General features: G+C 43.8%; 1 protein-coding gene across 1 annotated transcript; it reads left to right on the top strand.

Annotated features, from left to right (window-relative positions):
• Nucleotides 1-309: 309 nt before the first annotated feature.
• Nucleotides 310-24,176, top strand: LOC141192377 (uncharacterized). The gene is made up of 7 exons (XM_073661895.1): nt 310-368; nt 11,881-12,031; nt 12,148-12,327; nt 12,402-12,522; nt 12,606-12,703; nt 12,902-12,992; nt 19,561-24,176. Exons 1-7 carry the CDS (start codon nt 343-345, stop codon nt 20,925-20,927), a joined length of 2,034 nt encoding a protein of 677 aa, XP_073517996.1. The 5' UTR covers nt 310-342; the 3' UTR covers nt 20,928-24,176.
• Nucleotides 24,177-25,037: the final 861 nt, after the last annotated feature.

Genomic DNA, 25,037 nt, shown 5'->3' with positions numbered 1-25,037 from the left:
CGTACACCTCGTACACACGCGGCTCCGCTCCGTACACCTCGTACACACACGGCTCCGCTCCATACACCTCGTACACACACGGCTACGCTCCGTACACCTCGTACACGCGCGGCTCTGCTCCGTACACCTCGTACACACACGGCTCTTCTCTGTACACCTCGTACACACGCGGCTCTGCTCCGTACACCCCTCCTGACCCCACACATAAACTTCAGCTCATCCAGCACCATGACAACCAGCACAGCAGAGTCCTGCATCCACTGAGGCCCCTGATCATGTGACCCCTGACTCCTCCCCTCCTGTGACCTCATCACAGGTCCTGTGCGCACAGAGCAGCCATATATGTGGTGGCGGCTCTGCAGGTGGAGGTATGTGGAGACCCCATTACTGGGCGCAGGGGGCATTAACCCCTTCAGCACCGAGACTCTTTTGGGGTCTTGTGTTGCCCCTTTATAAGAATCATAAGGTTTTTGTTCTGTTTCCTGTAATAGATACATACGACCCAACTATGGAGACAGGAAGGGAGGAAACGTATTGTTCTCATAGTACAGGACCCCTTTACTGCCCCACAGTGTAATGCCCCCATTATGCCGGATGTATGATGCCCCCACACAGTGTAATGCCCCCATTATGCCCCTTATGCAGGATGTATGATGCCCCCACACAGTGTAATGCCCCATTATGCCCCTTATGCAGGATGTATGATGCCCCCACAGTGTAATGCCCCCACTATGCCTCTTATGCAGTATGTATGATGCCCCCCACACAGTGTAATGCCCCCGTTATGCCCCTTATGCAGTATGTATGATGCCCCCACAGTGTAATGCCCCCATTATGCCCCTTATGCAGTATGTATGATGCCCCCACAGTGTAATGCCCCCATTATGCCCCTTATGCAGGATGTATGATGCCCCCACAGTGTAATGCCCCCACTATGCCCCTTAAGCAGTATGTATGATGCCCCCCACACAGTGTAATGCCCCCATTATGCCCCTTATGCAGTATGTATGATGCCCCCACAGTGTAATGCCCCCATTATGCCCCTTATGCAGTATGTATGATGCCCCCACACAGTGTAATGCCCCCATTATGCCCCTTATGCAGGATGTATGATGCCCCCACACAGTGTAATGCCCCCATTATGCCCCTTATGCAGTATGTATGATGCCCCCACACAGTGTAATGCCCCCATTATGCCCCTTATGCAGTATGTATAATACCCCCCCACAGTGTAATGTCCCCATTATGCCCCTTATGCAGGATGTATGATGCCCCCACACAGTGTAATGCCCCCATTATGCCCCTTATGCAGTATGTATGATGCCCCCATTATGCCCCTTATGCAGTATGTATGATGCCCCTCCCCACAGTGTAATGTCCCCATTATGCCCCTTATGCAGGATGTATGATGCCCCAATTATGCCCCTTATGCAGTATGTATGATGCCCCCATTATGCCCCTTATGCATTATGTATGATACCCCACAGTGTAATGCCCCCATTATGCCCCTTATGCAGGATGTATGATGCCCCCACACATTGTAATGCCCCCATTATGCCCCTTATGCAGGATGTATGATGCCCACACACAGTGTAATGTCCCCATTATGCCCCTTATGCAGGATGTATGATGCCCCCACACAGTGTAAAGCTCCCATTATGCCCCTTATGCAGGATGTATGATGCCCCACACAGTGTAATGCCCCCATTATGCCCCTTATGCAGGATGTATGATGCCCCCACACAGTGTAATGCCCCCATTATGCCGCTTATGCAGTATGTATGATGCCCCCACACAGTGTAAAGCCCCCATTATGCCCCTTATGCAGGATGTATGATGCCCCGACACAGTGTAATGCCCCCATTTTGCCCCTTATGCAGGATGTATGATGCCCCCACACATTGTAATGCCCCCATTATGCCCCTTATGCAGGATGTATGATGCCTCCCACAGTGTAATGCCCCTATTATGCCCCTTATACAGGATGTATGATGCCCCACAGTGTAATGCCCCCATTATGCCCCTTATGCAGTATGTATGATGCGCCCACACAGTGTAATGCCCCCATTATGCTCCTTATGGAGTATGTATGATGCCCCCACACAGTGTAATGCCCCCATTATGCCCATACACAGTGTAATGCCCTCATTATGCCCCTTATGCAGGATGTATGATGCCTCCCACAGTGTAATGCCCCCATTATGCCCCTTATACAGCATGTATGATGCCCCACAGTGTAATGCCCCCATTTTGCCCCTTATGCAGGATGTATGATGCCCCCACACAGTGTAATGCCCCCATTATGCCCCTTATGGAGTATGTATGATGCCCTCACACAGTATAATGTTCTCACAGTGCCATAATCCCCCCCACACAGTATAATCAGTGGCGTAACTAGGGTCTGATTGGCCCCGGTGCAAAGATTTCGACTGACCCTCCCCTCCCACTTCATCCTGATATGTCCCCTATCGTGGTATTTATATCCCCCGTTTAATGTATAGTAAAAAAATGTTCTATAAGGCTATGTGCCGTAATCGCCGCCATTGACTTGCATTGGACCGCGTGACATCCGCATCACTGCATCTGCACATGCGGATATCACACGGTTCAATGTGCGGATGGTACCCAGGTCTGGAGGAGAGGAGACCATAGAACCATAGAACCTGTTAAAAAAAAGGAATTTAAAATAAAAAAAAAAGATTCTACTTACCTTCCGATGTCCTCCCGGTGTTTTCTCCCCTCCGTCTGGTCTGCTGTATGGGTCGCGTTGTTGTGAAGGACCTGCCATGACGTTATTGAGTCATGTGACCTGTCACTCAATGACGTCATCGCAGGTCCTTCACACCACCGCGAGCCGCCCAAGACACCGGACGGAGCAGACGAAACACCGGAGTACATCGGAAGGAAAATATCATCTTTTTTTATTTTTTACCATTCTTATTCTTTTTTTTTTTTTAACTAACTTGGTCACACTACTATCCATGCCGGTTGCATGGATTTATATAGTGTGAACAAGTTGTCAAGCACTTTCCAAGTGATGCTAAAATCGCTTGGAAAAGTGCTTGATAACCTGCATGCAGAAATGCATGTGAAGAACGCTTGACAAACTCTTCTACCTGGCGGGAAAAATGCATGTAAAAACAGCACGCCTTTTTCCTGCCAGGGAGAAGCGGAAAAAATATGCAGCATTTCTGCATCTTGGGCACTTAGCCTTATACTTACCAGGTACGAACTTAGAAGTCATGGGACCCCATAGCAGAAGTATAATGCACAGCCCATAGTCTTCCATATAGTATAATGCACAGCCCATAGTCTTCCATATAGTATAATGCACAGCCCACAGTCCTCCATATAGTATAATGCACAGCCCATAGTCCTCCATATAGTATAATACACTCCCCATAGTCCTCCATATAGTATAATGCACAGCCCATAGTACTCCACATAGTATAATGCACAGTCCATAGTACTCCACATAGTATAATACACTCCCCATAGTATTCCATATAGTATAATGCACAGCCCATAGTCTTCCATATAGTATAATGCACAGCCCATAGTCCTCCATATAGTATAATGCACAGCCCATAGTCCTCCATATAGTATAATGCACAGCCCATAGTCCTCCATATAGTATAATGCACAGCCCATAGTCCTCCATATAGTATAATGCACAGCCCATAGTCCTCCATATAGCGTAATGCACAGCCCATAGTCCTCCATATAGCGTAATGCACAGCCCATAGTCCTCCATATAGCGTAATGCACAGCCCATAGTCCTCCATATAGCGTAATGCACAGCCCATAGTCCTCCATGTAGCGTAATGCACAGCCCATAGTCGTGCATGTAGCGTAATGCACAGCCCATAGTCGTGCATGTAGCGTAATGCACAGCCCATAGTCGTGCATGTAGCGTAATGCACAGCCCATAGTCGTGCATGTAGCGTAATGCACAGCCCATAGTCGTGCATGTAGCGTAATGCACAGCCCATAGTCGTGCATGTAGCGTAATGCACAGCCCATAGTCGTGCATGTAGCGTAATGCACAGCCCATAGTCGTGCATGTAGCGTAATGCACAGCCCATAGTCGTGCATGTAGCGTAATGCACAGCCCATAGTCGTGCATGTAGCGTAATGCACAGCCCATAGTCGTGCATGTAGCGTAATGCACAGCCCATAGTCGTGCATGTAGCGTAATGCACAGCCCATAGTCGTGCATGTGGCGTAATGCACAGCCCATAGTCGTGCATGTGGCGTAATGCACAGCCCATAGTCGTGCATGTGGCGTAATGCACAGCCCATAGTCGTGCATGTGGCGTAATGCACAGCCCATAGTCGTGCATGTGGCGTAATGCACAGCCCATAGTCGTGCATGTGGCGTAATGCACAGCCCATAGTCGTGCATGTGGCGTAATGCACAGCCCATAGTCGTGCATGTGGCGTAATGCACAGCCCATAGTCGTGCATGTGGCGTAATGCACAGCCCATAGTCGTGCATGTGGCGTAATGCACAGCCCATAGTCGTGCATGTGGCGTAATGCACAGCCCATAGTCGTGCATGTGGCGTAATGCACAGCCCATAGTCGTGCATGTGGCGTAATGCACAGCCCATAGTCGTGCATGTGGCGTAATGCACAGCCCATAGTCGTGCATGTGGCGTAATGCACAGCCCATAGTCGTGCATGTGGCGTAATGCACAGCCCATAGTCGTGCATGTGGCGTAATGCACAGCCCATAGTCGTGCATGTGGCGTAATGCACAGCCCATAGTCGTGCATGTGGCGTAATGCACAGCCCATAGTCGTGCATGTGGCGTAATGCACAGCCCATAGTCGTGCATGTGGCGTAATGCACAGCCCATAGTCGTGCATGTGGCGTAATGCACAGCCCATAGTCGTGCATGTGGCGTAATGCACAGCCCATAGTCGTGCATGTGGCGTAATGCACAGCCCATAGTCGTGCATGTGGCGTAATGCACAGCCCATAGTCGTGCATGTGGCGTAATGCACAGCCCATAGTCGTGCATGTGGCGTAATGCACAGCCCATAGTCGTGCATGTGGCGTAATGCACAGCCCATAGTCGTGCATGTGGCGTAATGCACAGCCCATAGTCGTGCATGTGGCGTAATGCACAGCCCATAGTCGTGCATGTGGCGTAATGCACAGCCCATAGTCGTGCATGTGGCGTAATGCACAGCCCATAGTCGTGCATGTGGCGTAATGCACAGCCCATAGTCGTGCATGTGGCGTAATGCACAGCCCATAGTCGTGCATGTGGCGTAATGCACAGCCCATAGTCGTGCATGTGGCGTAATGCACAGCCCATAGTCGTGCATGTGGCGTAATGCACAGCCCATAGTCGTGCATGTGGCGTAATGCACAGCCCATAGTCGTGCATGTGGCGTAATGCACAGCCCATAGTCGTGCATGTGGCGTAATGCACAGCCCATAGTCGTGCATGTGGCGTAATGCACAGCCCATAGTCGTGCATGTGGCGTAATGCACAGCCCATAGTCGTGCATGTGGCGTAATGCACAGCCCATAGTCGTGCATGTGGCGTAATGCACAGCCCATAGTCGTGCATGTGGCGTATTGCACAGCCCATAGTCGTGCATGTGGCGTATTGCACAGCCCATAGTCGTGCATGTGGCGTATTGCACAGCCCATAGTCGTGCATGTGGCGTAATGCACAGCCCATAGTCGTGCATGTGGCGTAATGCACAGCCCATAGTCGTGCATGTGGCGTAATGCACAGCCCATAGTCGTGCATGTGGCGTAATGCACAGCCCATAGTCGTGCATGTGGCGTAATGCACAGCCCATAGTCGTGCATGTGGCGTAATGCACAGCCCATAGTCGTGCATGTGGCGTAATGCACAGCCCACAGTCGTGCATGTGGCGTAATGCACAGCCCACAGTCGTGCATGTGGCGTAATGCACAGCCCACAGTCGTGCATGTGGCGTAATGCACAGCCCACAGTCGTGCATGTGGCGTAATGCACAGCCCACAGTCGTGCATGTGGCGTAATGCACAGCCCACAGTCGTGCATGTGGCGTAATGCACAGCCCACAGTCGTGCATGTGGCGTAATGCACAGCCCACAGTCGTGCATGTGGCGTAATGCACAGCCCACAGTCGTGCATGTGGCGTAATGCACAGCCCACAGTCGTGCATGTGGCGTAATGCACAGCCCACAGTCGTGCATGTGGCGTAATGCACAGCCCACAGTCGTGCATGTAGTACTATGGCCTAGGGTACCATGTACTCACTGATTTTAAAAAAAAACCAACACATTATACTCACCTTCACTCTGTCGCGCTGCATATTTTTATGGAGCTGGCAGCTGGCTTCAGCGTGCAAGCGACGGGAGCGCATGATGTCACTTCCATGCGCCTCTAGTCACGTGTACGCTGACTTCATCTGATGGCCTCTGATTGGTCGGCAAGCGTGTATTGTGGCACACTGACAAGATGGGAGTGAGGTAGTAGGGGTCAGTGAGGATCTAGGAGGGGCTGGGATATGCAAGGAAAGTAGGGAGCTGAGTAAGTGTAATAAATGTGCTAATAATATTAAATATCTGCTGGCAAATGCAAGAAGTCTCGCAAACAAAATGAATGAACTGGAGACTCTTATATCGGTCACAGAATACGATGTGGTGGGTATTACGGAAACCTAGCTGGATGAAAGCCATGACTGTGTGACAAACATGGAGGGATATACTACATTTTAGGATATAGTCAGCAGTGGGGTGCTGCAGTGATCTGTACTAGGACCGATTCTTTTTAACCTCTTTATTAATGACCTTGGGGATGGGATTGAGAGTAAAGTGTCAGTTTTTGCTGACGACATCAAACTATGTAGAATATTAAAATCTGATCTTGACATTATGATATTGCAGAACGATCTGGATAAGATGACTGAATGGGCAAACACTTGGCGGATGAGGTTTAATGTAGAGTAATGCAACTAGGTCGGAGTAATTCTATTGCTGCATATACATTATATGGGAGTATACTTGGGACTACAGAACAGGAGAAGGCCTTGGGTATTCTGGGTACAAGTAAGCTGAGCAGCAGTACTTAATGTCAAGCAGCAGCCGCAAAAGCAAACAAGACTGTAGGATGTATAAAAAGATAAGGAAGGTTGAACTGGATGCACCTAGGTCTTTATTCAACCTACATTACTATGTTGGTATGAATGTGTGTCCTCGGACACACATCTAGCTGAAACAGGGGCTAGCATTGGCTAGGCCCGGTCGTAGCGGTGACTGCGGTCATTAAGCCTCTAGATAAAATACTCCCACAGTACCTACAGCATATACAGTTACAGAAAATAAAAGGGATTAACAAGAGAACTTACTACACCGATCGCAGAGACGATTCAGTTTAGCTGAAGGAGAGCACTTCAAATGGCCATTTTGTGAACGGGGTTTCCTGCATACATGATGTGTATCTCTCATACATGGGCCAGGTTGTGGGCTGGTCTCAGCACTTCATGATTTTATGGAATCCCCAACTTATGTGATAACGCCTCTCTGGATGATCGCAGAAGTTGTAGATTGACACCATATTTTCCATAAGGATTTTATTTTTACTTAGAGACCAAAAATGGCATAGCTGTTGTCAATTATGTGTCCACTGTGCATTTATGGCTCATTGGCAGAGGGGCTACAGTTATGAGAAAATATGTATCCTTTTCTCTGGCTAGCCCATGTGCTGGAAATGTATTTCTCATTAATATTGGATTTATGTATATTCCAATATTTTATATTTTCATTCGGAGACATCCTGACTGCTGAAGCTGTGCTGATGAAAGGAATGTGTATGCTGGGTGACCATGGCTATTTCTAAAGAGTGTGAGATATCCCTTTTATCCTTGATAGACCTTTTCCTGTCTGAACAGATAGGTTAATCTGCACTCTTTGTCTATGCTCAATACACATCCTCATAGTCTTTTCCCTACAAGAAGCTCTTGCATGTTAATTAAGCTGATTCACTGTTCGGCCACATTCAATTTCCTACTGGTATTAGTTTCTTGTCTAAGTCTTGGAGACTGTCAGCTGTTTGTCTTACTGGAAAACCTTGTGAGGTGTCTACTTTAATCCTCTTACTTCACAAGGGACGGCCTGCATGTTGATTAGGCTGGTTCACTTCACACTATAGGTAACACTGTTCAGCAAGGCTTTTTTTTCAGCATGAAATTGGGTGAATCTTATCGGAATTGTCATGCTGAGAAATAACTTCAGAATTGCTCTATCACTTAAGATTTTTGAGAAAAATGCAATTATGTATGCATTGAATACTGTCAAATTTGTGGTGGCATGTGATATTCCGAATTCAAAAGTCAGCAACAGCGATCAAGTTTAGAAATGTTTTGCCATTGATTTTCTTTATAATCACTGTCCGATAATTCACAGGCAAGATTCCAACAATAGTCACCCAGCATCGAGGGCCTCCACCTCCCCTGGTACCTATTTTCCATCTAGGAAATGTCTTGATGAAACCTTTCACCATGTTCATCACTTACAGTGCCTAGGTTTGTTGGGAAAAAGTTAATGTGTGAATGAAGGAAATGTATTTTAAGTGATATGTTGCACTTCATTGACTTGTAAGCCTGAAGAAAACTTTCAAACTGTTCAGCATAGTTTGGCACCTTGTAGTTGCCTAGAAAGTTGAAAACGACATTCTTGAAGGCCGACCATGCTACATGTTCTGCACCATGCAGAAGACCATCAAAGAAAGGCTGCATGCCCACTATGCGTTTTTCAAGCAGACCCGGGTACCATAGTACCTGTGTAAAAAAGAATTTAAAATAAAAAATAAAGATTATACTTGCCTTCCGGTGGCCCCCGGTCTCCTCAGCGATGCGTCCGGTGTGTTGGGCGGCTCATGGAAGGTCCTTTTAGACCATCGCGAGCCGTCCAACACACCGGTCGCATCGCTGAGGAGACCGGGGGCCATCGGAAGGTAAGTATAATCTTTATTTTTTATTTTTTACCATTCTTATTTTTTTTTTTTTTTACTATTACTTGGTCACACTATATAAATCCATGCCGGTTGCATGGATTTATATAGCGTGATCAAGTTGTCAAGCACTTTTCCAAGTGATGCTAAAATCGCTTGGAAAAGAGCTTGATAACCCGCATGCGGAAATGCATGCAAAAACGCTTGACAAACGCTTCTACCTGGCAGGAAAAACGCATTTAAAAAACGCATGCTTTTTTCCTGCCAGGGAGATGTGGAAAAAATATGCAGCGTTTCTGCATCGTGGGCACTTAGCCTTACTATCATTTACTAGCTCTCGGATTTGTGGGCCAATGAAAACACCCTCTTTTATCTTGGCATCACTGATGCATGGAAACTTCTGTCACAAGTAAGCAAAGACTTCAGTTTGCTTGTTCATTGCTTTGACAAAGTTCTTCATTAATCCCATTTTGATGTGCAAAGGTGGAAGGAATATCATCTTTTCATCTATTAATGGTTCGTGTTTAACATTCTTCTGCCCTGGAATAAATTTATTGCGTAGTGGCCAGTCCTTCCTGATATATTGCGAGTCTCTTGCGCTACTGTCCCATTCCCAAAGGAAACAACAGTACTTAGTGTATCCCATCTGTAAACCTAATAAAATTGCAACTACCTTGAGATCACCACATATATTCCATTTGTACCTTGAGTATTGAATGTGCATCTGCATATTCTCATAGGTCTCCTTCATACTGATCGACATGTCCGATAGGTATCGAAGAGTAGACATTACCATTGTGTAGCAAGACAGCCTTAAAACTTAAGGCCAATGAATCAATGAACAGTCGCCATTCCCTTGGGTCATGGTCAACTCCAAGGACAGAAAACAATCCAGTAATATCACTGCAAAAAGTGAGACAGTCAGGTTGACTGAAATATTTGGTTAAATCTTCATGACGACTGCAAAATACTGAAATTTCTGTACCTGGCTGCAACAGATGCCACCCTTGCAACCTTGATCCAAGTAGTTCTGCCTGACTCTTTGATAAACCCAAATCTCTGACCAGATCGTTGAGTCTTGCTCGAGATATTAAACGTGGAGCAGTTGATATTGATGGTTCGAAATCTGAATCAGCAGCAGGTTCCATCTCTAATGAATCAACCATCATTTCATCGCCCTCTTCTATTCTCCACACCGGCGGTGGTTTTGGAACTGGCAGACTTTCATCGTGCGCCACTGGTCTAATTTCAGAAGCGAGCTTGGGATATTCAATAGACCTCCTGTTCTTAGAAGGAAAAACCGGATACATTCATTGTGCAGAAGTAACAATCGGTTATATGGTCCTTCTGCTCCCTCCCGATCATTGGAATGACAAACGGCATCTATGGTCGCACACCCTTCAGCCAAGACCTCAAACTCGTAGCGCAAGATGAGCAGCATATATGAGTAGCCCTTGCTCTGTCTTGGTCACCAATTTAGCATCCAAAATATAACTCCTATGCCTTCTTAACAACTGCAGTTATACTCCTTTTATGGGCTTTAAGGGTATAATCTCCACATGTATAACAAAAGAGATCACTACTATTGCGACATTGACGCGATATTCTACAACTCATTACTTATTAAACAGTTTTGCTCCTTTATGAAATTTTCTCAAAACAGAAGAAACTCATGAAGATTACAGCGTCGTTACTGCTGCTATTATATAATGCTACTTGGAAATAGACCAAAGTCTGACAGTTGTGTCTGGACGTGCCTGAGAGTGCACAACTAATGCAATGCATGATTGGACAGGACTTAGTGCTGTATATTATAATAAAGAGAGTCCATATTATGAATTTTTATTGGTTATTTCTACAAAAAATACACTTCTGAAATAAAAAGTTTAATATAAGTGCCAATTTATTATGCACTGTCCTTATCATTATAATCATAAACTTAAACTATCTCGGGAATGGTACATGCTACAGAAATTCTGATTTACATTTCTGAAATCAGCTCCTCAAAATACATAGACAACATATTTTAAAACAGGAAACAGAAAAAAAGTTACAATTTGTTGACCAGTGTAATTTGTACAATCCTCCACCTAAGAGTGTCAGCTCAGATTGCAAATGACAGAGGGAAGGAGGGAGGCGATTAACTTCAGAGATTTTTAATATTTTCTATGACCTATCCAGAAAAAAAAAACACCGTACATGGGGACATTAGCTTCAAATCACTCCTGTGTTGGTGTTCTTACAAGCAAACTTTTATACATGAGATCTAATTTGATAAAAAGATTACAGCTGGGGAAAGATGGAAAACTTTCATATAGATGACTAGTGGTGATGTAGTCAGTGATGGACTCTGGCCAAATATGTTTCTGGAGTTATAGTAGAAGATGTCGTCCTCATCATGAAGTAGTTATTTCTCATGTCACGTGTAATGAATATCTCCTGCAGTATTGCTAATGCCGATTCCAGTGTCGGTAAATGAGACGATAATTAGCGTTATGGAAGATAAGTCTATGAGAAACTTATTCAGTTGCAGACTCCAAGGAAGAAACTGCTTGTTGTCTGTGGCCTAAAATATATAGGTTTCATTAGTACATGACAGGGTAAAAAGCAGAATGTTGTAAACCAATAAGAATACCATTGCTGCTTGGGTCCCCCACCAGTCTCTGTATTTCCTGCGTACTTGTGATTACAGCTACCGCTAATCAGTTGGCTAAGCAGTGGTCAACTTAGCCAGTGATTGGGAGCATGGAGGAGATGTCTTTTTCTGCAATTCAACTTATGTTCAAATCCATACAAGACTAGAGAATACAACATCTACACCTTCTATCTCCTGATATATTTCCCTTATTGTGTCCAGTAATTGTATTATTACACGGAATTCTTTATGATGTTCCATCGTCTCATTGTCTTCCTATTTAGGTCACTACAATATCAGATCCTCTCAGTGGACATCTTCTATATTGACAGAATTTTTGTGAATCACCCATCAAGGATGGATATGGACAGAGACAAGATGGCGGAGAGGATATTACACCTCACCCTAGAGATCATCTTCCGGCTTACTGGAGAGGTGACGTCACATTACATCATTCTTATCTATGGGAATAACAGATGGACAGAACTGGAGAAGTGAGGACTCTGGAAATGTCTGGAGGGAGATTTATTAATGTGTCTCTCCATAACCAGGATTACACAGTAGTGAAGAAGACCTCTAGTGGGCGCTGTCAGGACCCTGTGTCTGAGGGATGGGGAAGACCCCTGAGCCCAATCACGGGGCCTCCACCTCACCCCCTGATACATGAGGATATCAATGACCAGAAGATCCTAGAACTCACCTACAAGATGATTGAGCTGCTGACTGGAGAGGTGACACTGCTGGGACATTATACAGTAACACTATTAAGGGATTGGGGGGATAACGGTATCATTGTATGTGTCAGGTTCCTATAAGGTGTCAGGATGTCGCTGTCTATTTCTCCATGGAGGAGTGGGAGTATTTAGAAGGACACAAAGATCTGTACAAGGACATCATGGAGGTTCCCCAGCCCCTCACATCACCAGGTAATAGACAGGAGTAAATACACACGGCCTATAATTATCTGTATGTAAAGAATGAATTCAGTCCCTGTATGTGTTTCCTCCAGATCTATCCAGTAAGAGGACAACACCAGAGAGATATCCCCATCCTCTTCTTCCACAGGACTGTAAACAAGAAGACCCCAATGTTCCTCAGGATCATCAGGTAGACGGAGAGAAGGTGTCATGAGATCTCCCCTATGATGTGTAGACGGCTGTGATGGTCTTGTGTTCAGTCTTGTTTTATCCACCAGTATTATATGTTTTATATTTGTGTAATGAGGACGGTGGAGATGGCAGGATTAGAGCTGATCATAGATGGGACTTCTCCATCTGTTTGTGACTTTTACAATATTTGTTTCAGGGTGAAGATCTGACCCATATTAATACTACAGACACATATGTGAGGGGTGATGAGCGGTGTAAAGAGGAGATTCCTACATATGACTACCCAGGTGAGTAGTAGCCACTAAATGCTGAGAAGTCATAGATTCTTCTCAGTCACCGGCTATGGCTGCTTTATCAGTGGTGTAGTCCGGCCATATCACAATCGTGTGATCGCCATTTTGCCACTAGAGCATAACATTCGCCTCCATATGAAAAATGTTCTAATTACTTGGGGAAATTGTGAAAGCTCTTTTCTATGGAACTTACAATCTGAAAGATCCACCTACCCCCTGGAATTAGAAGATGCTGACCGTTACCTGCCCAGGTGACAGCGTACGTAGAATGTGCTGACAAGTTAGAAAATCACTTGAAGAAAAATATTATGATGGACCTGTAAGAGAAAGCGGAGGGTAATGATGCTGTTGGCTTCCTAGATCCCTGATATCTTATTGGATGAATCTACCTTCTCTCCCTTCTGTGCTGCTGAATGTGCTCATATGGTCCCTACAAGACCAGGTCCAGTCTTTCTGGCCAAACTTCACTTTTATGATCGACAACATTAAATGTGCAGTGTGAATTTCTGTACAATAACTACAGAGTTTCCCTTTATCCTGACTTTACACTTTATTTTAAAACCAACTAACTTCAAACAGGATTGTGATAAACTATACAGAAAACATTACACCTGTGCCATGATATATCTCTAAGCTGTGCGTGGCTGACGGCTGTAATATACATTTATTCACACCTGCAGATGATGTGTTGGCTCCAGCCCTGGTTTCATGGATTCACTCCACGTCATAAATTCCATTATGTTTTCGATCCTAAGGAATTCAGATTACTGCACAATCTCTCCTGAAATGGTGAGCACTAATACTTTCTCTACTCTTCTGGTTAGGACTCATAGTAGCTCCAATGGTCCACCATAAATGAGTCCAACTCCGGTTTAGTGTTGGAGTTCTCCCCTTATACATACGTTGTTGTTGGGGATGTAACATAGATTAAAAAAAATTATTTTTTTTCACAGGTTCCTTCACACTCCGCAGCCAGTTTTCTGTTCCTAATCAGGCCCCATTTTTCAAATCTGACGTGTGTCACTTTATGTGGTGATAACTTTGGAATTCTTCACAAAGGATAATAGGAAACAAATGGACCTTACTAATTATTTTCCAGCTTATTTATTTATTTTACTCGCTTATATACCGTCATTAATTCCACAGCGCTTTACAGACCTTATCGGCACTGTTCTCATTGGGGCTGACAATCTAAATTCCCTATCAGGATGTCTTTGGAGTGTGGGAGGAAACCGGACAACCTGGAGGAAACCCACGCAAACACAGGGAGAACATACAAACTCCTTTGTCATTGGTGGGATTTGAACCCTGGACCCCAGCGCTGCAAGGCTGCAATTATATAGTCAAAGTATTGTCTGATCTCATCAGACAGTACTCACAAAGGTGAACACCACCAGATTACAAGTAAACAATTAGGAAAGGGAAAAGGTTGTGAGTAAAAGTGAAATTCTTTACTAAATAATAATATTAAAACCTAGCAAATCATACATCCCATTAGGGATGTATCATGGATCATGATTATATAAATGGAGTCATGATCCACTAAATTACTGATAGTCAGATGGTGAATGAAATTATTAATAAAATAAGCCCCTAGCCAGTGTCCCTTATAATTAATGGCTGGGTTTATGCTTACAAAATGAATGCCATAGATTATATCAAGGGTGTGCTGAATTATGATAGTATCCTCAGCCAGGAGAGATTTTATTAAATAAAGGTTCAATTTGCCAGTGTGAATTCAATAGTAAAAAATTCTCCTAGCCCGTTGGATACACTCTCCATATTATAAAGTGACTTCAAAAGTGTGGCAGGTCTGATAGAAGTGTAATGAGCCCTTGTACAGAGGTTATCAGGGTACACTATTGCACCTGTCACACAATCTGTGTAATGGATCCTTAATAATTCCACTCGCATCTCCAGTCGTGCTGTCAGCAGTGAAATAACTCCAGCAATATAACAGACTTAGCCAGCTTAAGAGCACAAGCGGCTCAGCTATGCCACTGACAGTCTCTCTCACGCTGTCTGCACAAGAATTGATGGTCAGCAGGAGAAGCAAGCCATCCAACTAAGTCACGATCTCCTGGTTGTGCAGGAGATCCAACACTCTTTCTGCCGATTTAGATATCAGATGGGGCTAGCATATGCCACTATCGGCCTCTCCCACGCTGTCAACACGTGTGTGGGTATGATCAGCGTGAGAGACAATTTCAACTATGTCAACAGTCTGTCAGATCTAACAGAGCTGACAGCTAAAACGGGGTAAATCTGGTTTTATGCCGCACTCTATAGTGCGGTCAAATATGGCATAATACTGTCTGATGAAACTATCAGGAGTCATCCCTGACGCGCGTTTCGCCGGGGATTCTGGATTTTTCTAAGGCTGCAGTGCTAACCACAGAGCCACCGTGCTGCCCATGGTGGCTCTTGATCGCACAATACCCTATATACGGTTGTACACTACTGTCTGAGCACATGGCAGGTTAAGAAGGAAAGGAGCGACATTTAGCTATTTGAAAGCAGATCTTGCTGGAATAGTTTGCAGACACAATGTATTGGGAGCACTGTTCATGGTCACCTGGCAGTTCAAACATAGTGCCAAACCTGTTCGTGGTGGCCATCTCCTCTGTTTTCTAGAGCCCAGGGATTGGTTGGCTCAACATTCTTTAACCCCTTTACATGGATCTGGAGTTACACAGAGACCCCTAGGCTTGGGCCACGGTGTTACCTGCTGTTCTGTGGAGTGAGATGGGAAGAAGAATAGTCAGGTAGCCGGGTCAGAGCCAGGAGGACAGAGAACATACAAAATTAGAAGACACGAGTAGTCAGTAAACGGGCCGAGGTCACAACAGGAAGCAAATACACAAGCCGGGAGCTGATCACAGAGGACTGAACCAGAGGAGAACAAGGCTGTATCTGGCAGCTTCCGGCAATATGCTTCCAGCTTTAGTAGGGTGCGGTGCTTTCCAAATGGCTGAAGCAGGGAGCAGATTACTCCAGCTGGACAGCACACACCCATACTGCCAGACTGGATGCTACTACTGGTCCCAGGAACCCTAATATTAGTGGCTGGACAGAGCCTGCGCCTTCCAGAGCTTCTGGTTCTGACGTCTCCTCCATCACCAGCGCAGTCTGCAGGATGAATATCTGTAGGTAGTGATTCACCGCACAATCCTTTTGGTATGCAAACAGTTTATTTCACATATGGTGATTCAGACCTAAGCGCTGACCTAAAAAGGTGCAGGGATATGCGACACATATCAATTTTAATGTTTCGACCCTGTCAGAGTCTTATTCGTAATGTCGCTGTGAAAAAAGAGAAACAATACATAAATGTGAAGACACATATATATTTACATATATACAGAAATTATATACATGAGCCTTTCCTATGCTCATCATGAATGTACTTGTAATTGTGCGACAATCTTCAGCGGCTTCTAGGACATCCGTCCTGCAGATAAGTATTGCTGATATTCTGGGCGCATGGTTAGTCATTGGTAAAAAGATGGGACAATGGAAGCAAAAAGATTAATGATTAAGTGGAGGAGCAAAGGAGCCGGAGGAGGGCCAAGGAGAAGAATGATAGAGCTTAGGTGGTAAAGAAGTTAGGTATAGGGCAGAGACATAAGGAAAATGGGTCACCAAATAGATGAGTATAAAGTTATGTTAGGTATGGGGCAGAGACATATGAGGAATATAGGTCCCCACTCAGATAAGTAATAAAGCTTATTAAGTAACAGGGCAGAGACATATAGGGAGTACAGGTCCCCAAACAGATCAGTATAGAGGCATGTTATATGATCTTGCCAGGTGGCTTGCCTGACGGCTCAAAATGTGCTGGGTGGGTACCTTTAATGGAGCTGTGAACAGGCGCTCCCGCACCTTCATCTTGTGCATCTGTCTCTTGTTGCGGTTGGAGGGTTTATGTATATTTCCGTGATTACCGCCAGACCGTAAATGCGTGCGCTCAAACTCGCCCCACCCCCCCCTGGAAGTTGCGTCACAGGCAGGTGATGTGGCAGAGAGAGTGGGTCTGTTGGGGCAGGCCTGTCCTCCCGTATGGCCGTGTCACATGTGTAGCATATCCATGGCGTCTGGTGAAGACTGCGCATGCGCGTTAGGCTATATGCGATAGTTCTGTTATGGTAATTTTTTTAGAGAGGAGTATCGCTGGCAGGTAGGCCTATTATTCCTGCAGCAAGTGGGACAGTATCCTCACACTGTCGGGGAAAAATGAATGTACAAAGTATGTATAATAATTCACTAGCGCTGGAATAAGACTGGAGATATACTAATGAGATAAAATGTACGAATGTATTAGTATTTGTTTAAAATACATTACAAAAGTAAAATCAGGGGTATAAAAAGGATAAAATATAGCCTGTCGGAGATACGGTCAAATGTGGAGGGTAGAGTGGTGGGATAGTAATTTTCCTCCTGTATTTCAGATAATTTGTCCGGTTGAAGTTAAGGTCTTGGTAGTAGTTTCTTTCCTTTTGAAGACAAATGGTTTAGAATGTGGTGTGCAGATAGCAGGAGTAACCGATCTTACCCGCTGGTGAGGAAGGAAGGATGGTTAGTGGTCCACTGTGTTGGTGTATTTTCTCGGTGGTAGAGAAAGCTAAAATATTGAAAATTAGTTAATTTCAAAATTATATCTACAGGTAAGGGTTTGGTGGTACCACACCTACCGGGAAGAAAAAGAGGATGTTGGTAGATGGCTTTTTAAGAAGCGAGTTACTATTGTCCAAGTGGTCTTTTTGGTCCGGTGACTTTTAGAATCAAAGAAACAATATAGGTAAGGTAAAATAGGTTAGAATAAAGAACATATAATTTTATTAGGAATTGTAACTTTTAATTAAATCAATTACCTCAGGAAAGAGTCCAGGGGTGACTTGGAGAGAAAAGTGCTTATTATGGCACGTTCGTGGTGTAATCCATTTTAAACCGATAAAATATACAAATTTATTAGTATATCTCCAGCCTTATTCCTGTGCTAGTGAATTATTATACATACTCAGTTCTGTTATGTTGTCATCATGGTGTATCGATGAGGGGCAAAAGTGAGGTTGATCTGGGTGGGGAATAAAATTGTGCTGGTTGGGTCAATTGGTGCTGTGGATGAAAGGAATAATGGAGGGGGGTGGTGTAAGGAATATATGGAATCCTGTATGAAACTAAATAGTGTGAGGCCATGCCCCTTGTATGTAATTAGGTTTGCTAGAATGATATATGGGAGCTGTGTGTAAGAGGGTGAGGAGAAGGGAGAGGGGAAGGGGTGGAGAGGGAGATAGGAGGGGGAAGCCAGGGGAGAGGGGAAGGGGGTTTCTGGAACTCACCTGGAGAGGAGGAATAGAAGAGGTTGTAGAGCTGATCTAGTGTGTCTGAAAAAAAGATAATCAAGTTAGCCAATCTATTTCATGGTTGAGACCCTCTGTCAGTGTCTGGAGGGTGTGTATCCAGAACCACTCCCGTTGTTTAAGGAGTTTAATATGGTTACCACCTCGTCTGGGTACTTGTTCGATCACCTGGAACCTGAGTTGTGATACTGCATACCTGGCGCTTGAGAAATGATGGGGTAGTGGTAACAAGGTTTTGCCGCAACAAATCGTGGATTTATGGCTGGCAATATGGTCCCTGATGTGTTGAGTAGTTTCCCCTACGAATAGTAGACAACATGGGCATTTGATTACCTACACCATAAAGTCAGATTCTCTGCAGAATGAATGAGGACAGGTATGGTGAAAGAAGCAGACGTCTCAGCAGCAGATCTCAGAGGAGATGGGTCACACCATTTGCAGAAGCCCTAATATGACAAAATGGCAGAAAACCAGAGCAGTAGAAATTCTCATAAAGTGACTCCATTTTGAATATTATAACCCTCAGTGAATTAATGTATAGGAGTAGTGACTATTTTGACTGCACAACCACTTTCCGGAAATTAACACGCAGTGCATGTTGGAGCGTGAAAATTGCAAATATACTATTTTATTTCCCAACACATAGTGCCCAGATTGTGCTCCAGGAGACACACACCTTAAATTAAGTGGGTTCTTCTCCCTATAGTAATGCCGAATACATGGATGCTAAATGTGGTTTGGGCGCACTGCAAGGCTCTGAAGTGAGGGGGAGATCTGACTTTGGGAGAGTGGATATTGTTGGATTGGTTTATGGAAGCCATGTTGCTTTTCAAGAGCCTTTGAGCCACTAATAATGTGGAAACTTCTGTTTTTCCACTGACAGATGATGGGCCTGAGTGGGGACTTGTTTTTTGTGAGATGAGTAGAAGTTTTTCTTGGTATTATTTTCCCCTACATAACATTTTTTGATGGCTTTTTATTCCATATTTTGGAGGCAGAATGAACAAACAGTTGAACACCACGCTCTACTGGTTCATCCTATGAGGTTTTATATTAGGCTGTGAACTGTCATTGTCTTGGTAAATCATTCAATGTTTTTACATAACTTGCCATTTCTACAGACACTTTAAGTAGAAATGCTCAAAAATATAAAACTCAAGGATATTTTATTCAAAAATAATAATTTGTTTTATTCTTGGCAGATGACTGTACCAGGAGATCAGAGGAACAGCTGACATCTTCAATTTTTAAATCTGATGATCTTGAGATCCCGCAGGATACAAATGAAGTGAATGCCATTACTCCAGATATCCCATCATCCCTTCACAGCGAAGATCTGTCATCTGATTCTTTAAAACAGGTCCTGTCTTCTGATTCATTGCTGACTACTAAGGAAAATCAAAGTCACAAAAGAGGCATTAAGAAACAAACTGCACCTAAAGCAACAAAGCCATTTTTACATTCAGAATATGGAAATAGTCTTCTCAAAAAGTCTTTTCTTAAACATCAAAAAACGTACACAGCAGAGAATAGATTTTTTTGTTTCAAGCAGGGGAAATGTTTTAACCATAAATCAGATCTTGATAGTCACCAGAGAAGTCACACAGGGGAGAAGCTATTTTCATGTTCAGAATGTCGGAAATGTTTTACAGAGAAATCAAGGCTAACCAAACATCTGAGAACTCACACAGGGGAGAAGCCTTTTTCCTGTTCAGAATGTGGAAAATGTTTTACAAGGAAATCAAATATTATCGTACATCAGAGAACCCACACAGGGGAGAAGCCTTTTTCCTGTTCAGAATGTGGAAAATGTTTTACAGGGAAATCAGATCTGAACAAACATCAGAGAACTCACACAGGAGAGAAACCATTTTCATGTTTAGAATGTGGGAAATGTTTTGCAAAGAAGGCAAATCTTATCAAACATCAGAGAACTCACACAGGGGAAAAGCCATTTTCATGTTCAGAATGTGGGAAATGTTTTGCAATTAAATCAACTCTTATTGCACATCAGAGAACTCACACAGGGGAGAAGCCATTTTCATGTTCAGAATGTGGGAAATGTTTTACAGAGAGATCACATCTTATCAAACATCAGAGAACTCACACAGGGGAGAAGCCTTTTTCATGTTCAGAATGTGGAAAATGTTTTATCCATGAATCAGATGTTGTAATACACCAAAGAACCCACACAGGGGAGAAGCCATTTTCATGTTCAGAATGTGGAAAATATTTTGCAAAGAAATCAAGTCTTGTCGCACATCAGAAAACTCACATAAGTGATAAGCCTTTTTCATGTTCAGAATGTGGGAAATGTTTTGGAAATAAATCAAATCTCATTGCACATCAGAGAACTCACACAGGGGAGAAGCCATTTTCATGTTCAGAATGTGGGAAATGTTTTGCAATGAAATCAAATCTTGTCAAACATCAGAGAACTCACACAGGGGAGAAGCCTTTTTCCTGTTCAGAATGTGGAAAATGTTTTAACCAGAAAGCCCATCTTTATAGCCACCGGAAAACCCACACAGGAAAATGCCGCAACTACACCCAACTGGTTTCTGTATAGACTAAAAAGACCCTAGCTGCACAACTTAAAACACCACCTCAGATCTAACTCCGTAGTAGGCCATTGAGGGTTTTCTTGTACCTCCTGAGGAACCAGAGGGGAGGCCGCAACACACTGTCAACAAGTGGAAAGGAAAGTGTGAAGTAAGATATAAAAACTGTGGGTGAGAAACTAAAACACATTCATATAGGGCAAAGAAGTCAAGCCAAGGAGAATCAAAAATAAAAGGAACAAGTATGACCTCCCAGAAACCTAACTGTGGAAAAAGCTGCTGGAAGGGAAAGCAAACAGACGGAAAGGATAGTTTCAGCTTTTTGGTGAAACTTACAAAATTCATCCTCACCCACAATTACTTTGAATTTGATAACCACATATATCTACAGGAGACTGGTACAGAAATAGGAAGTGTAATGGCTTAACAGTATGCAAATTTTCATGACCAAGCTTGAATATTACTTCTTGTCCTCATGTCACATCAGGCCTCTGGCCTACTACCTACTACTAATTGACTATAGTTTAATCATCTGGACATATTCTGAGCAACATCTAAAGAAGTTCCTTGAAGTTCCTTCATCCCACCATCAACTTAACACTCAACTACTTCTGTACTGAAATTAACTTTTTGGACACCATCATTAAGTTACATAACAATGAAATAGAGACGTCCATGTACCAGAAGCCAATTGACCGTCCAACATCCCCTAAATGGGTCAGTTTCCATACAAAACACATAACCTCTATTGGCTACAGCCAGGCCATCCGATACAGTTGGATATGTTCCAACCCTATGGACAGAGGCAAACACCTTGGTGGCCTCAGAAACACCTTTTTGAACCAGGGCTACCACCAAACAACAATTGAAAACCAGATTGCAAGAGCCACCAGAATATCAAGGAATCATCTACATTTCAAAACTAAACAAGAAAGCAACCGGGTGCCTCTCGTAGTCACCTAAAATCCAAATCTGGAGGTGCTAATGGGAGCTTCATGGAAATTACAACCATTATTACAAAAAGATGCCCGATTACAATCTATATTTCCAGACCCCCCACTTCTGTGATTTAGGCAGTCCTCTCCAACAGCTACAGGAACTTTTCTCTGCAGCCAGAAAAAAATGTAAAACATGTCTATTTATAATGACCACTGACAAGATAAATATTCCCAACCCCCATCAGCACCACAAGATCCCAGGTGCTTTCAGCTGCATTATATCTAATATAGTGTACTTAATTATATGTACCAAATGTTCAACTGGGTGTCTGTGTGTAGGGAAGACAGGGCAAAAACTTAGAACAAGGATGAATTCTCATCGCCACCCAATAAAAAAAAAAGAATAGATCTACCTGTGGCCAAACATTTTTTATCCCTGATCACAGCACCGTGGACATGAAATTACTTGTATTAAAATGTAACTTCAAATGTCAGAGAGACAAAAAAAATTTGGGAGTACAATCTTATGACAATCTTTGACACACTGTCACGGGTGTATCAGAGGTGACAGATAGTCACCCTGCAGTTGGTTGCAGGAGATCTCTATGTTTGGCATTACAGACCTCTTCTTAGAGGAGAGGCTGTCTCTAGGACCTAGCGGCTACCTCCCTCTGGCTAATTAGCTCTCTGGCCTGGGTGTATAAATATCTGGTGTGTCTGAGAGGGAGGTGCCGGCTATATTCATTTCTACTTGTGAAGGCTTAGCAAGAGCAGTACTGCATCATCTCTGGAGCTTGAGGCTGAGTGCCCACTTGTCTGGAGTTCGTCTAAAGCTAAGCAATCTCCCCCATGTTTGTCTACCCTTGTTTTCTATAGAGTTTATTGAGATCGACTAGTGCTCATCTCCTCCCTTCCCTAGCCTTTGCCATACGCCAGGGAAAGCCAGGGTGAGGCACACGTGCGGTGATTGGCGAGGAGCCAATATAGTAGCTCAATTGTTGAATATAGTGACGGTAGTTGAGACAGGGTGACCCTAGACCAGACTAGGAGGTCTCCACTTTCCCCTTTCCCTAGTGTCTGGGCTCCTTTTCCTTCTTCCCTCTGTGTTCACTTAGTCTTTCCCACATCTGGCGTGACACACTCAGAGCAGCAATAAATGTATGTATATCGCATGGATTTATGTCTTTCTACATCAACTAAGGAATGTGCTCCTCAGAACATTTTGGGACCATCACAATCATGGACCAGACCTCAATCACAGGAAAACTTTCACAATCCTTATCTATGAACAGTGGTAATATTTACGGCCACAACTGCTTCTCCCTCTTCAATACTGATAGTTCTGCTTCATGTCACTTGTCTTATCTATTGCATTATTCCTGTGCCCTGCTGTGTATGAATATGTGGCTATTCAGATTGTGTTATAGTATGCCTGATGAAGATACCTGAGTAGTCTTGAAAGCTTGCAATTTGTTACCATCTTTTCAGTTAGCCATTAAAAGGTATCAACCACTGAGTACTCTCAAATCTTAATATTTTTCTATCTACTGGCTAACACGATACAATGATATATATTTTTCCTAAAATTTTTGCTAAACTTAAGAAATGTGTTTTTTCTGTTCAGGAAATTTCATTCATGGGTTTCATTTTATCGGCTGATGGGTTTAAGATGGATCCAGGGAAGGTTTTTATGTTATTATGGTTTTCATCCCCATTTTGGTGAATTTTCTAAGATATATGTTCTGAATGTCCTGGGGTGGAGGTCGCCATATAGAAACATGGGGATGTTACATGGGTTGAAAAATAACCTAGGTCCATCAAGTTCACCCTTTTTCCACCAATTATAATTTTTTTGTCTCTAAATTATCTTTAACCCACAATGTTATATGTACTGAGGAAGTCATCCAGCCCTTTTTTTAAATTTGGTAGTGTTTACCATTACTACCTCTTATGGTAGAGTGTTCCACAGTCTGACTGCTCTAACTGTAAAGAACCCTTTCCTGTTTGCCGAAATGGCCATTCTTCCACCTGTAATAAGTGCCCCTTAGTCCTTAGTATGGTCTATGGATGGAATAATAGAGAGGAGATGATTGGCGAGCACTCTGTCACAGCTGAGGTGCAGATGTAATGGGCATCGGCTGCAATAGTTCAAATATGATTCATCGCACACAGGGAGGTGAAGATGCAAAAATTCATTATTAACATAACAAATAAAGAAATAGAAGTATCAAACCAGTCGTGGATGGCAACAATACAAGACGTTTCGGCCTATTAGTTGGCCTTAATCATTTTGGTCGCTACTGTAAAAAAGAACAGCCTTGTTTAGGTCATACCATAATTATGGCTTTCTGCATGGACATGGGCAATGATCCCCTCAAAACATGAATTGTATATCTCGAATAGCAGTGGTAGTAATACTTCCTTATGTCTCTTATATACTTCCACTGGAAGGCCATCTGTTCCCAGTGCTTTATCGTTGGACATTGAGCTCAGTGCCCATTCTAGATCTTGTATATTAAGTGATTCATCTAATAAATTCTGAGAGTCTATGGAAAGGACCGGAAGCTTTAGAAACCGCTTCTTCCTTCCTGCATCTGCAATGTTACCTGATTCAGCAGGTCCGGAGCTGCTTTCAGCCTGTTTCGATCAGCCGGCGTTGGATCTGTAATCATCACACATCTCCCAACTCCTGAAACACCAATTGCTCCTGCTGCTTAGTATGGGATTTAGCTGCTGAGATTTATTTTGGAAATATTCCTCTAAGGTCGGCCTTCATGGCTTCCCATACATATAAAATAGAAGTTGTATTTTTTTTTAATCACAAGATTGTCTATTTCCCCTTCAATTTTCCCTTAAAAGTCTATGACTTGCATCCAAAAGGGGTTTAATTTCCCTGTGGCTCAGGGGCATGGCCTGGCCGGACATGTGAGCGGATGTGCGGCAGAAGAACTTCGGGATAAGTAGCGGATGGAGTCATCCAAGATGGTGCTGGCGCTTCTTCAGCAGCTACAAGAGTGGGAAAGTTGATGGCTGCAGGCGCAGCACTTAGGCTGGCTTTGCTCGAGTTCCAGGCTCGGAAGCCTAGACCGGCAATGCGGCACATATACAAATTACTGAGGAATCTAACCGCTTCTCTGCGCGCTCAGAGAAATTTTATAATACTGCTGAAAATGACTCTGA

Source organism: Phyllobates terribilis, unplaced genomic scaffold, assembly GCF_046119375.1.
Source record: "Phyllobates terribilis strain yellow unplaced genomic scaffold, ASM4611937v1 Scaffold_60__1_contigs__length_8166268, whole genome shotgun sequence".
In the NCBI taxonomy this organism is placed as follows: domain Eukaryota; kingdom Metazoa; phylum Chordata; class Amphibia; order Anura; family Dendrobatidae; genus Phyllobates; species Phyllobates terribilis.
Note: the sequence above shows the minus strand (reverse complement) of the source record. Positions and strands in the feature narration are given on the sequence as shown.